This window comes from Amblyomma americanum, chromosome 6 (genome assembly GCF_052857255.1).
Source record: "Amblyomma americanum isolate KBUSLIRL-KWMA chromosome 6, ASM5285725v1, whole genome shotgun sequence".
In the NCBI taxonomy this organism is placed as follows: domain Eukaryota; kingdom Metazoa; phylum Arthropoda; class Arachnida; order Ixodida; family Ixodidae; genus Amblyomma; species Amblyomma americanum.
In genome coordinates, this window is record NC_135502.1 from 11,578,331 (window position 1) to 11,592,840 (window position 14,510).

A 14,510-nucleotide genomic window follows, 5' to 3' on the forward strand; every position below is an offset into this window, starting at 1 on the left:
TTTGTTGCGTTTTGAGCTGCTGGAAGACTAAACTTGGCCATTTCTGAAACCGTAAGCGATTTGAAGTTGGTGCTGCCTGATCTGGTGAGAATAAAATGCAGACAGTTGTTGTGCAACGCCGAAAACTAGATCTAAAAGCGAGTCTGCTTCGTGCACGCCTTGTTATAGACTCGGCGTTCTGTCGACCATTTCCCAGTGTAATGAAAGGCCATCCTTGCTTCACTTGCGGGCCGTGGCGTTATTCACTCCGCAACGAATGCACCAAGAGCAGTTTGTTCTCAAAGCAACGCGCCGACAAGTTATACGAATCGATTGAAGCCCACTGCGTGTTAAATAGTCATCTTTAATCAGAGTAATAGTGTTCGAGGTTTTCTGCGACCCGAAGGTCTTGCAGCCAAACATTTTATTATCCCAGTAATAATATGGTTTCCTGCTGTCTCGGACGCATCCTCAAGGAGGTGGAGCCCCGTGCTTCCGTTAAATCACGCCTTAAATATAAATTAGTTTAACGGAACATTCAGCCATCGAAATTCTCTCTTGTCGGCAACTTCCTGCGTGGAAATCCCTCGGTACCCGTGCAACGGGCCTCGCCATGTTGCTGTGAGGACCCATGTTCCACACATTGCGCAATAACAGGCGACTGGACCTTCGGTGATTGCATGTGACTGCCGAACGAAATTTTTAAGAAAAGTGAGACTTCGGAAGGAGAAATAATAAAATATTCTTTAGCAACGGTTTATAATGAAACCTACATGTGTTTCGCTCAGTGAATTTTCTGATTTAAAACGAAGAAAAATTTTAGAAATAATTTTTGCTGAATGCTTACAATTACAGTTCGACCTTTCTATGATAAGCGTGCTTCAGCGCTCTGTTAATTTCGAGGAAAGGGGGCAGATGCGTTAATAATAATAATATAAATAAAAATGAACTGAAATTTTCTTCGTAGATTCTATACTTTTTATAACTGCTGCTTCTGCGCATTTTTTGCGCCAAGTTTCATTCATATAGCCTTGATTACGCCATTGCTAAGAATATTTTATTGTTACTACTTTTTAAGCCTCACCGCATGTTAACTTACCGCATATGGTACCTGTCCAAGTGTCATGACCTAAGGCGCTGGTTCAGACAAACACCCTTGCGTATACAACGCTTTATTTTCATTTCCGCTTTTCTCTTACGGCTGTGATATGAGAGTGCAGGCCGCGCCAAAGTCAGTTAGCAGTTGCCTGAACAATTTCTCGTCTCTCCTTCTTCCTTACTGCAATGCCAAGGGTTGCAGAAATAACTGCGTTTTCTTCGAGACAAGACAGATCACCAGCCGCTGTAAAACTGGGAATCGGGGCTCTGGTCGGGAGGTCGTCTTTTCTCCAACTTCTTTCGTTTGGCAAACCTGCGCGACAGTGTTTAAAAGGCATCAACCGCAAATACACAGCATCAGCAGCGGGCTCTATATTAGCGCGAAAATGAAGTAGCGTTGATCGCTCACGTGTAGGGCAAAGCACTCGTTATGTTGAAAGAATCATCACGCGATACACGAGAGTGACGTCACGTTTATGAAACTTCATTATTTGGGGTATGAAGACACATTGAGACGTCCCAGCTATAGTTTATGCATGCAGCTGTCGTTTCAATGAAATATGCTTTTAATATTCCCTTCTGTAGGAACTGCGTGCTATATAGCAAAATAAAAACAGGTGTAAACTTGTTAAAGAAGAAAATACCATCCAAAAAAGACGAACACACCATGGGAGAACAACACAGGACAACGGCTGGTTGTGCCCTGCTTGGGTGTAAACTTAATTCACGGCCATAAAAGCACTGTCGGAAAAAAAAACGGTGCAGAATTGGTGCGTGACCGAAGTGGTGCAAAAGTCGTGCATCACTCTGCACCACTCTCTGACAGCGCCTGCTCTCGAGACAGGCGAGCAGGTGAACGTTTTTTATGCAAGTACAGTACAGGCGTTGTTAGTTTCTATGCGTGGCTCTCCTCCAAGCAGCGGGCCACGCAACAGTATCCCTCTGCCCATCAGGCCTCCTGCAGCTCCCCTTTGTTGTTTCGTCGCAAATAAGTGAAAAGCGCAAACTGTCTACCTCCAGAAACTCTCACTTCTCACTAAAATTCTTCTCGCGTTCCGTCGTCTTCCGAATTACGGATCACGGAGGAGATAAAAAGCGGGAGTTACGGATCACGGAGGAGATAAAAAGCGGGAGAACAGTATTTGCTCACAGGCACAAGTTAGATGGAACGCAACTCTACAAGGCTCGACAAAAATAGCGATGAATGTGAGGTTAACGTGCGTTAAGTATCGCTTCTGCTGCAACTTTGTGTCTGTGTTTGCTAAGTACGGATATGAACACAATAAATCCAAGGGGAGCAAGGCTAGCGCAGCACCTGCAGCGTTCTCGGTGCCAAGCTTTTCGCCTGTCGTCAGTCAGCTCGTCATCCAGAAGCATATCCTTTTAATGCGTTAGCATTAGAACCCCCTTAGCTTAAAGTGTTCGGCGTCGGCGGCCTGTGAAGCCCCGGGCAAGAGGAGGGGAGAGGATATGAGAAAGTGGATAGAGAGAAAGTCACTTGGTACGTGGATTTCTCTGCATGCCTGCGTATGCGCAGCGAAGTGCCGAGGAGGAGGGAGCATCGCAGCACGTGCGTTCCGAAGCACGGAGTGTCGCGGTTTGATTGACGTCACTTTGCAGGCGTGCGGTTTTAGAATGACGTGAGAAATAGCCCAAATTGGTTGAGCCAGAGCGGCGAGGGTGAGCGCGTTTTCGAAGTTCTAAAAACTGATATAGCTACTATTACTAACGGCCGGCTACAATTCTCTAATCGCAACCGGGCGCCTAACGGTATAGTAGTTAAAAGGTTACTATTAGAATTTAGTTAATCGCTTTACTAATTAACATGTTTCGGCTGTTTTTTGACGTCCGCCAACACTGGTATTACTATGCCACAGAAAGCTCCTCTTTACCGCAAAAACCCTGTTTTTATTTAATATTATTGACAGGCTTCCCTGAAACATCTGGTATATGTATATGGCTTGGCGCATTTCTGAAATGAGGGCGGTTCTGAAATTCTTTCGCCGGCACGAAATAACACAGCCATTTCCGCTAGCGCAAAAACTAAGTTTATCTTAATATAGAAAGGGTATTCATTAAAACCTTACTGTCAATTAATATTTCCTGGCGCGGAAACTAAGTTTATCTTAGTATAGAAAGGGTATTCATTAAAATTTACTGCCATTGAATATTTCCGACAGTAACTGCATACAGTATGCGTGCGTAGAAAGCCACAAGAGATGATGCTCTTGATGGGCTGAGATTCTGCGGGAAATTAACGAGGTAAGGCACAATTCCATAACAACGCGCAATTATTTTTATTAATCGGTTTTTGGGGAAAGGAGATGGCGCAGTATCTGTCTCATATCGTTGGACACCTGAACCGCGCTGTAAGGGAAGGGATAAAGGAGGGAGTTAAAGAAGAAAGGAAGAAATACGTGCCGTAGTGGAGGGCTCCGGAATAATTTCGACCACCTGGGGATCTTTAACGTGCCCTGACATCGCACAGCACACGGGCGCCATAGCGTTCTGCCTCCATAAAAACGCAGCCGCCGCGGTCGGGTTCGAACCCGGGAACTCCCGACCGCGGCGGCTGCGTTTCTATGGAGGAAAAACTGTAGATGATAAACAGGGAGAAGGGGGCAAGCCCCCTCATGGGCATGTTTACCTGTCGCGTGTTGTTCTCTCTCCCGCTATTCGGTCAAACCCGCTTCTGTCAAAATTACTACTCATTACTACGCAATACTTTCCCTGGTTTATAAACCAGTCTGGTTTTTGTACGCTTGCGCGCGCGCCACTTCTTCACACTACTCTCCGCTCTTAATTTTTTACCGGATGGTTTTTGTGCGCGGCCTTCAGCTGTCATGTCACTAGGACTGTCTTCGCAATCGATGTACTTCTTATCCACGTTTCGACGTCTATTTTGTGTCGTCCTCCAAGGAACGTGTATACGATGTGACCAGTACGCAGCGTGTGGCCGAGTGCTAAACCTCGAGAGAAAAAAAAGAGTTGAACACTCACAGTTTGCAAGCGGGCGTTTTGCAGGGCGGAGCTGCAGTCTCCCGCAGTTCGTCCTCGGTTCCACCGCCCCCGTCTTCGAGAGCCCCTGCATCGGCGTCTCGCGCTCCTGGAAGACGGAACAAACTTTTTTGCGTTCTTTAGAATACTCGATAGTAATTCCTCCAAAGAATACCGCGTTAGCTCGATTCTAACGCGCACCAGTTTTTCATGGTGAGAAAAAAAGTACAGTGACTTCGGTTGTTACACGCACCAGATTTTCATGCTTCTATAAAGAAATACGCACGGGAGGCCGCCCGATTACCACTTGCCTCCGTACATAAAACCACCTTATTCTGAAGCGTTCGCTTTTCTTATCTTGTTCCTCAGCGCCCTCGTGGGGCCTCAGTGCAGACCATAGCAGCACAACAAAATGCTGCGCTCCGATAACATCATGGCACGTACATCTTTCAACGGCAGCTCCGGCGGCGGTGGCGCCCTATAGGTGAACTTGGCACAGCGCCAAAACGCTTGTGCACCCAGGACGGGAGCGTCAGCGGCGCTTGAGCACTCGGCCAAGTGCTGGCCTTGCTGTGCCAGTGTGTCCGTAGAAAGCCTCTGCACGCTATGTCGCCGTTTTTTGTTTTAACTCGGGATCGTGGTAAACTCGTCATGTCTTCGCAATCGACGCGTCCAAGTTGGCTCAAGCCCAGCAGGTTGGCGCCTTGCTGACGGGACACTTCAGATACTCACTCTCGGTATCCAAGACTGCGGTAAGCGATGTCGATAATATCGATGCTCAAGAAGTGCCAAGCCACCTTTTTTGTGATGCCGACGACAATCGGGTGTTGCTGGCGAAATTTCATTTTCATATTTCGATTTTAACGCGCATGTCATTTTTATGCGTTGTCGGCAAAAAGGTGTGCGTTAGAATCGAGTAAATGCGGGATACAGTCACAGTGCTCTTCTCTATTAGAGCCAGCCTTTCGTTACCGAGTACAAAAAGCAAATTAAAAATTTATATAGTATTGCTTTCTAATGTGGCGTGAGTTTTTGGGAGCTTGAGATCTCTGTTTTCATGTGGTCAAGCATGAAATCGATGGATGGGTACAGCTATCGCTGCTTCTTTTTCGCCCTGAGCGTGGGAGGAAAGTTTGCGGTCCGCATTGTGTTTATTACAAAATAGACCTCAAATGTCCATTGCATGACTCGTTACATGAGGAAAGGCGCTAAACATATAAGTGGAGATCTTTTACATGCATGGTTCCCTTGAACTGTTGGAGATTGGAGTGGAGCACCGTTTGGATAGGAAGAGTTATTGTAATTCACGAATTTTTATTTTACCAATATTATTGGTAACTCGAAGGAATTAATTTTATTCACACTGTACTAATGTCTACCAGGTAATTAATAATGAGATAAAAAATTGATCACGGTAACGCAATAGGCGACATAAAGCGGTTTTTCTTCACCATTGTTGTCTTGATATTTTTCCAAGCTATATAAACTGAATCATTCACGTGGCAGCCGCGTGTCCGTTTTGCTGATTGATGTTTCACACACAGTCTTAAGTTCGTTTCTAATGAAGAATTTACTACTTATTTTTTTTTATGAAGGTTTGTTGCCGTTTCTTTGCCTTTCATGGATCCTCGTTCTCAACTTCCTTCTCACCGCCAGCTAAAAACGGGAAGCGACGATGGGAAAAGCAGAGCGCACACTGACCCCTCTCGCACCAGGAAGAGCCGAGCAGGACGCAGACCACTCGGTCCATGTTGCCGGTCTTTGCCTCCACGTCCCTCCTCAGGCGACGCAGGGCGGCTGCGCGAAAGGAAGGCGTATAGCGCGTGCCGAGTTACGAGCACCCGTGTGAAGGCACTGAGGAGCCCAAGTGTGAGCTTTTTTAGCTCCCATTCCGGGCAAACTCAGGCGAACATGGTCAGAACCTAAAGGAGAACATGAAGCAGAGCTTATGCGAAACACTCCCAACTGTTCCGTCTTAATGGCAAGGAAAAAAAGTTCTGAGGACGATTGCGATACTCCCTAGTGCGAAATTTGACCGCAGCTCTGTATAGGTGTCTCAGGCTCTCTATAGGCGCATTGCCTTGCTTTGCTGGGTCGTCGGCACGTCTGGCGACGATATTAGTCCGATAGTAGTATTAGTAGAAGACGACGACGGTGTGCAGTGCACAGCGCGAGAGTGCGTTGCAGTTCAACACGAAGCGTGGTCGGCTGCGCATAGTGCTTTCGTGCAGTGGCCAGCAAAGCTGGCCTGTTTGCGGCGCTGATTCCAATCCCAATCGCGGTAATGTTTATTTTGATTGATTTATGTATGGTTTGGCTCGGTTAAACCGACGGCGGCGACGCGGCTCAACCCACTAACGGGCGCTTAGAGCTGCGCTCTAAAAAAGAAAAAAAAAAGCTTATTTGGAGCGTCGAGCGAGATTCGAACCTGTGGCGGCGGGAACAGATGGCCGCTCCGCCCGCCATCCCCGCAGCCTCTCGCGCCCCGTGTTTATATGGTGGAACCTTTTGCACTGTGCTTTGGATTTGGCCGTCTTCATCTTTCATCCGTGAAACTAGGCAACAAGTTCGCAACGTTAGCACCGGATTCCCCGAGCTTAGTGCAATGGTGCGCGGCGCCATTGCGATAAAAGCAAGTTCCTGTTCACAGCCGCAGAGCACCGCCGGCACGGCCCAGGTCGCTTGTACGCTAGTTCCTATACAAAGGCTGTCATATCTCCTGAATCAAATCCTGGATCAGATCGATGATATCTGTCTTTTAATATGGGGTTGTCAATGGGGTTGTCAGCAAGGCGGTGCCTTGAGCAGACCATTTACTCAAACGCTAGGACAGTTCCAAATCGCCGTCCGCTGTGACTTCTGTCAAACTAGGTCTCGCGACGACCAAGGATCAGGGAGTAGCGCACTACCAGATGGGACGTTGACTGCATCTTATTACCTCTGCCACTGCCTTCCAATATACTGTGCGCGTTTTGCTCAATAATAATCAGTTGTCAGTTCAGCGCTCTTTCCTGTCCCTTCTTCGTTCCGCCTTCGGACATCTTCATTCGCCCTGCTTTTGCTTACGTCAGAAGGGACCAACTAGCCCAGCAAAAAGGTCTACTTCAGTTTCTTATTGACTGTCATTGTTATGAGTCTGTTCTGCTCAAGCTGCATTACCTTAACAGCGGCAGCTTACCTCGCGCCATTGATAAAAGAACTAATGAAGCTTCCTTTACAAAAACGGTCTCTAGACAGTCTGTAGACTTCTTATAGACTCTATTACCTTCCTTATAGACAAACGTCTACTAAAAGTGTGTGGCCACAAATCTGTAGATTGTATACAGACTATCTATAGGATTTGTATTGCCTATAGACTGTTCTCTAGGCTTTGTCTATATAGAGTCTATAGACAGAACCCTATGGACAGTCTATCGACTGTCTGAAGAAATTTTTGTAAGGGTCGAACTCTCCTTAGATCGTCGGAACGACCACAACTGGAGTACCTAATTCATCATCATCATCATCATCATCATCATCAGCCTTACTACACCCACTGCAGGGCAAAGGCCTCTCCCATGTCTCTCCAATTAACCCTATCCTTTGCCAGCTGCATCCACCCTTTGCCTGCAAACTTCTTAATCTCATCCGCCCTAATTACACAAGGTTAAACCGTCGCCGAACCGATTGAGTATAGAACCTTCCTTATGCACCAGCAGTTATATTGTGCTCGCTTACAAACAGCACACTGCCTTCAAGGAGTGAATATTTCGCCTGATTTGAAATCGCGTAAATTGTATACGGAAACGGAATTCACTTCTCCTTCTGCTGCTCACGCGGAGAAGTCTGACGTAATCCAACCTCCATAGTGCACGCATAAAACTGTCTGGTAAACGCGAAGCCGGCTGCTCACCTGTGCGGGCGAAGGACGTGTCGCGGCGGCCAACGGGCACGGCCGGTCGTGAAGACGCCAGGGCTCCCAGCGCGACGTTCAGTCCGAGCAGCACCAGAACCGTGATCGCCGCTGCCATGGCGACAGAATGCACCGCGCTGCCCGCGCTCGCTCCCTTTGTAGGCGCCAAACCCGCATGCATCGCACGGCCCGCCCGCGTCCCGTCCAATGGCCGACCGCTGCTCGTGCGTCATCGCATTCCCTTTGTCCAATGACAGCCCGCCGTGAAAAAGTAAAAAAAAAACACACGAAAGAAGCCGACTGCAAACGGAACGTCGATTGGTCGCTGCCGAACGCCACTTATTTCCGATGGACGGATGAGTAGCTATTCTCGCCAAGCAGAAGGAATGTCTGTCAGTGATGTAGTATGGCGGGCAGCACGCGGGCAACGAAAATTCTGAGCATCTAGGCGTTCATTCACTGCGCATCTTTCAGTGCTCACGTCCACAAACTCAACAGCTGACTGCACCATGTGCACAGACTTAAGATGGCAACCTTCTGCAAAACCAGCAGTTCACGAGTCACACTGAAAGAACAAAAGCGAATAAAAGGAAAACGGCAATGTTTTAGGCCTACTTTGACACCTATTTTACGCGCGGCGTGGAACAGAGCCCTGGCCGAAGGATAACGATCTCTGGCGATGGAGAACAGAACCACATGCAGGAAAACGGAACTTCAGACTGCCATCAGCTCGGTGCTGTCGGCATTGTACAACTGTTCGCAAAGGATGTAAATTAAGTCGAAATTATAGTAGCAAATAAGTGCGCATGTGAACGAGGTCTCAGTCGAGTATACGCCCTCCACCCTCCGCTATTCCGACTGCCTCCTTATTAACAAAAAGATGCATGCATAAGCGTGCACACGTCTCCCCATGAAAGAAAGAGGAGTGGGTTCGTGATTACAGCCTGTTTATGTCTTCCGCGTAGCAGGGCACAATATGGAACCAAATTCGCGCCGCCCTTCCCCATGCTTTTTATAGGGGCCACTTCCTCGCTTGCACCTCCCGTGCTGCCTGGGAGCGTATGTATATTCATGACCAGTGCAAATGTTCACGCGCTTTTTATCCTGCGAGGGGAAAAAAAAAGTCCGAAGTTCACTTTAAGGCGATCGAGTCCTTCTTGCGAAAAGGAGATCTGTGACGAAGTATCACTGCCGCTTAACTCATTTTTCTCGCCACCGACTCGATACTATACTGTGCAGACCACGTAAGGTACTCGGGGAAACAAGGCAGCGGGCAAAGTTTGAAGGTCATTACGAAGGTTCCTTTTCTTTGCTGCTATGTGGGGTTTGCTTATAGCGTTTCTTAAATAATGCATCAACAAACATAGAAACATATCGCTTAAAAGAACGTCTTCTTGGGCGAGTTGGTCACAATTCATCTTTGGTACTAGGCGCGAACACACACAGAACACCGTTTCCCGTTTCCTTCCTTGTGTGCTGTGTGTGTTCGCGCCTAGTACCAAAGATGTATAGAAACATACCCTGCCAAGTTCTGTGGCTTGCTGTTTTCTCCTTATCGACTCCAATTGATATGTGGCCTATACAGCGGCCGGTGGACTGTCATGCGAGGCCGGGAAGTCCGAACTGTTAATCCTAAGAAATAGGAGACATCAGAAAGCGGAATCGCATCTTTAACTTTTTCTACGCGTGTGAGAGACACCACTACCGCAGGTTGAGAGGCTAAGACACTTGGGCCTCCACTTGCAGTCGAACGGCCGCGCATCCATTTGGTGCAACTCTTCCAGAAGCAAATAACTCAAATAACGCATATAATTAAACGCGCATCTCCAACCGCCACGGTATTCTGAAAGAAAAAGATTACGCGTTGCCCAAGCGCTTATCATCAGCTGTATCGTATACCTCGCCCCGTACCACAACTTTAATCAGAGCTGAGGCGGCTGAACATCTTGCTACGCGCGGCAGTCAAGACCGCAGAGGGACTCTCTCCACACGCGTTCACGCAACGCCTTCCTCACCTAGGTGTTCACAATGTTCACCTTGAGAGAACTTATCGAAGCCCAACGGGCAGGTACGTCAATCAGTCAGGCTCCGAAACAAACGCACCGGCGAAGCCCTCGTTGAAAAACTCGGGCACCCACCAACAAACGCCCCCTTGCCATCAGAACCGGTAGCCCTGAACCCTACGATCCCAGCGAAAATCCATGTGGCGCCGATACCAAGAAGCATGCGCTCCGAACATAGTGCAGGAAGGAGGCAAGCCCGAATCGAGGCGCTCGAGCGACAATTCGAGGAAGGCCCATATCTTCAAAAGGGAGGATTGTTATCTTCTTCAAACGGACGCCACAAGTTACCGATATAACCCGTAATACATGAGCACAGCGACCATGGACCGGACTGGTGACAAACAACTCTCAGGTTCAATGCACACGTGATCGAGCGGAACAGCAGAAGAGGCAGCTATTGCCCTTGCCATCGGCTGCACCTCTGTCGACCCGGAAAACGGGGACATCAAAATCCGGACTGTCGCAACCGGCTCACACAAGCGGCATGTCGGGCGTATACGCCTCTGGCCTATTATCGAAACGGGCGCGACACATCCTCCAAGTGTTCCGCGGACTCACTTCGTCTGAGTCGGATCGTCCGGAATTCCCTCATTCAAATCGACAAATTTTACCCGCAGAAGACGACAGTAAGCATTATATTAAAATTTCTTACACTACTATTGCCGCGAAGTATACTTTCAATCCTGGGTGCTGTGTTGCAGCCCTGGAATGCTGGCTCGTAATAATCCCATTTGATTGGTTCATGCACTCTGAGTGTGGCGACAAACAGAGGCCCCACAGTTTGTAATCCGGAAGGCAGTTCGCACATCGAAAACTCGTTAAATCTGTCCCGGTGCGTCGATCCTCATCCTTGTTCACGCCCACATCATCTTGGCGACTTGAGAAAGCTTGTTTTCACCGGCGCTGAAGTGCAACGCGTGCCCCAAGATTTAACAGTTCCCTATAGACCGCCGTGCATGCGCAGTACCTGTATACTTTTCGTTGCGTCTGCGAAGAACAACACACCGAGAAACAGCCAGCAGGCAAAACCATTTATTGGGGTCCTTCCGCTCCCGCTCGGAGGGGCCAGAAGGGGAAGAGCCACGAAAGATGCCTCAGTTGGGCGATGCGGATCCCCATAGTTTACGATACTCTTTCTTTAAAACCTCATTTACGTTTAGCTGGGACAGCCGGTCTAACCTTAATGAGAGTTCACTTCGGTGGTTTCATTCCCTGCGTTGTACAGGATAGAAAGGAACTACTTCTGCCTCTGTCAGCGTTCCTTTTTTTATGACTGAAGGCTGCAAAATACAAATGCAACATCACAAATGTGGTGCCAGTTTGATATGTAGCAGCTGTGTTTATGCGCAACCACAGTTCCTCGTAAATTAACGCTCTCACTCGCAACCGTAACAGCCAGGACATGCTGGGCAGTATGGACCACCAGACGGTCAGCCAGAGAAAAAAAGAATTGTGCGGCGAAGTCCTGTCTACTTGTTTCTCTCTCTGCATTCCTTCTCTGGACTTGCTAACACCAGCTTGACCTACTTTCCCTCCTTGTAAAAAAAAAATGCACAGCCGATCATATAAGGTGATGCAACAAATCTGCGTTAGCAGTAAGCCGTGCTTCAATAATATATATATATATATATATATATATATATATATATATATATATATATATATATATATATATATATATATATATATATATATATATATATATACACACACTTTGGTTCCCGACTGAAATCGCCCATAGAGCGAGTCGTCCGTAATAACGAAGAAAAACAAAATGAAATATTAGAGAGTTTTAGTTTCACGTACGTAGAGGCTTCACGTACGTAGAGCTCGTACGTGTGACCAGTGCGCATGCGCAGAACGCAAAGGGTATGCGCGAGTCTCACGTACGTACGTGAGATTCGGATTCTTACGTTGCGGTCTCTGCGTTGCTTGCGTACGTAGCGTTGACAAACATGGCGGCGCCCTGCCCGCCGCTTCACAACGATAACAGCTTCGTCGCTAATCCCTCGAGGCGATATGGTGTTCTAAACTGCTGTATTCGCCTTCGATTTGCCCATTCTTACCCTCGCATAAGGTTTCAAGCGACAAATGGCTTTTGTTTTTCAGACAGAAAGGCGATTTTTCAGCTTCTAAGCCTGACGAAGTAGCGTTGGTCGTCGTCATAGCAACGGTCTCGCTATGAATGACTTCGCTTAATGACTTGTCTTGGATGATTTTGGCTACAACCAGTGTCTGTGTTTCTTAAGCCCCAACTCGATGGACACATCCTACGCGTACCAGCGGAGCGCCTACGCGCACGGGCGTACGCTGGATCCTGTCTGCGCATGCGCAAAGCGCGACGCGCGCGCAGGCGCGAGCAGGGGCAGATATCTGTCCATGTCAGATATCCGCGCCTGAGCGCGCGCGCTTGCGCGCGCGTCGGAAGCGGGGTCCGGTTTACAACAATAGGAGGACGGCGGGGGCTCTCGGGGACTCTTTTCTTTATGGCTTGAACCTATCCCAGGTTCCTGGAACGTTTCTTCGCGGTTTAAGTTGTCCTTTCAGCGCCCCCCAAATCCCCTTACTTCACGCTTGAAATTCCTTCGGTCGGCTCGAGAGGGAGAACGCCCCAGCACAGGGAGCATGGAGGTGTATGACTTTTTTCGACGCTTGGCACGGCGCGGCGCTGGGCGCGTAGGCGCTCCGCCGTACGCCTAGGATGTGTGCATCGAGTTGGGGCTTTAGTAGATGGTGCTAGGCGTAACGCGCGGCGTGTTTCGCGTACGTGTAACTATAAGGGTTTCAAACCACCTGCGTGCAGGCTACGTAGACTTCTCACGTTTGCGTACGTGCATGCACCCTCTACGTACGTGAAACTAAAACTCTCTATTAAACGCTTTATGATTACGGACTGCTTCTGTGCACGGCAGCAGGCAGTGAAGTGGATGTCGGGCAATCTTGGAAGCTCCAGGTGCATTATTCGGGTCGCCATATCTTTGAAATCATGCGTTGCTGGCTGAAGCACATTTTAAGCGGCTATATTCACGGCGTTTCTTGTAATATATTTTCTGTTACAAAAAAAAAACCCCTCAAAGGCTGCCAGCCTTAGGGAAAACCGCTCGCGCAGTAACACGATGATATATCATATGCACATAAGCTAGAGGAACAGGACCAGGCTGATAAGTAATTGGAATGATATTCGTACAGCGGTACTGAGATGGCAGAGTTGAACACCGAAATAAACTGTAGCCGCACGCCCTATACTTTCCCATGACGCTTTCTCCGCGTTTATACATGTCACGTGACGCACGGTCCGTGAGCCAATGGCAAGCCACGACTGGCCATTGACCCACCGACCGCCGCGGACAGGCGTCACATGACGTGGCACTTCCGCTTCGTGAGGTTCGCGCATAGTTTCTAAATAAGGAACTCTATGGGTTCGCGCCTGGCCCGCCATATTGGTTAATGTAACTCGTCCAAAGACCGTGCAAATGCCTATAATCAGCACTTTTAAATGTAAAACGACATGCTGCAGATATTGCAAATCATGGTACTTGTAGCGGGCGTTCTGCTATTGAACCCGCTGATCATAATTTTCACGATGGCGAGCTACCTTTTAGGCGCGGATGGAAACGTCGGAAATATGCGCGACAGCTTTACCAGTGCTGTGCGCGCTGTCCTTCAGTCCGCCGTGGACGGAGAACATGGTCAGCCAGCCCTAAAAACCCTGCCTGCGCCTCTGCTTGCCACAACCTTTCGCTCATCATAAGCTCCATTTTTTTTTTTTTTGACCGAGAGAGATCCCGGGAATTAGTGCTGCACACTAAGTGTGAAACAGGCATCAGCGCGCCCGTTTTCTTGGTGAACCGCGCGTTGTCTTCCATTCTGGACCTGGATGGGCGCCACGTTTAGCCAACAAAAAGAATTTGAACCCTGGCTGTATCTGTGCTTGCCATAAACTTTCGTCAACCACAAGCGTCGATTTATTCTTCTAAAGAAGCCAAGGAAATTAGCGGAGGGAATATTATATTGCGTGCCCAACATTAGTGTCTTCCACAGCCTAATCATTACTGAGCCAGGTGCTAGCTGTCATCATAGCCGTCCTAAATTCTGGGATCGCAGTGTCATAGGCTCCATATAGGATATTACACAGCATGTTGGGTTCTGCATCTTGTGGGCTTTCCAACTACACGAAGTCAAGAGGGTACTCGACGTCAGCAGATGAAGCATGTGCGTCCCCTCCTACCTCCAGGCATTTCAGGCCGTGACTACACCATTTTTTTTTTCCCCGCATACCTTCATCTCTTAAATTTGCGTGGCCGACGGTTTTGCATATCTGCACTGTATACAATATTTATAGGGCGGCTGCCCGACCTTTGGAGTACCGTTGCTATGGGTACGATTGGACACCGAAGTTACAGAGCTCTGGGCATGCGTAACATATGCGTGTGCTGGTTCTCTATGCTTTCCATGCATGTTAATAAAGCAGAGAAAGGACA

The 14,510-nt window shown here is 48.3% G+C and overlaps 1 protein-coding gene across 1 annotated transcript; it reads right to left on the bottom strand.

Moving 5' to 3' along the window:
• Positions 1–1,135: 1,135 nt before the first annotated feature.
• On the bottom strand, positions 1,136–8,146 carry LOC144094552 (uncharacterized). The gene is made up of 4 exons (XM_077628470.1): positions 7,967–8,146; positions 5,776–5,871; positions 4,078–4,183; positions 1,136–1,390 (listed from the first exon to the last, which is right to left on the bottom strand). The coding sequence occupies exons 1-4, from the start codon at positions 8,082–8,084 to the stop codon at positions 1,312–1,314; spliced, it is 399 nt and encodes a 132-aa protein (XP_077484596.1). The 5' UTR covers positions 8,085–8,146; the 3' UTR covers positions 1,136–1,311.
• Positions 8,147–14,510: the final 6,364 nt, after the last annotated feature.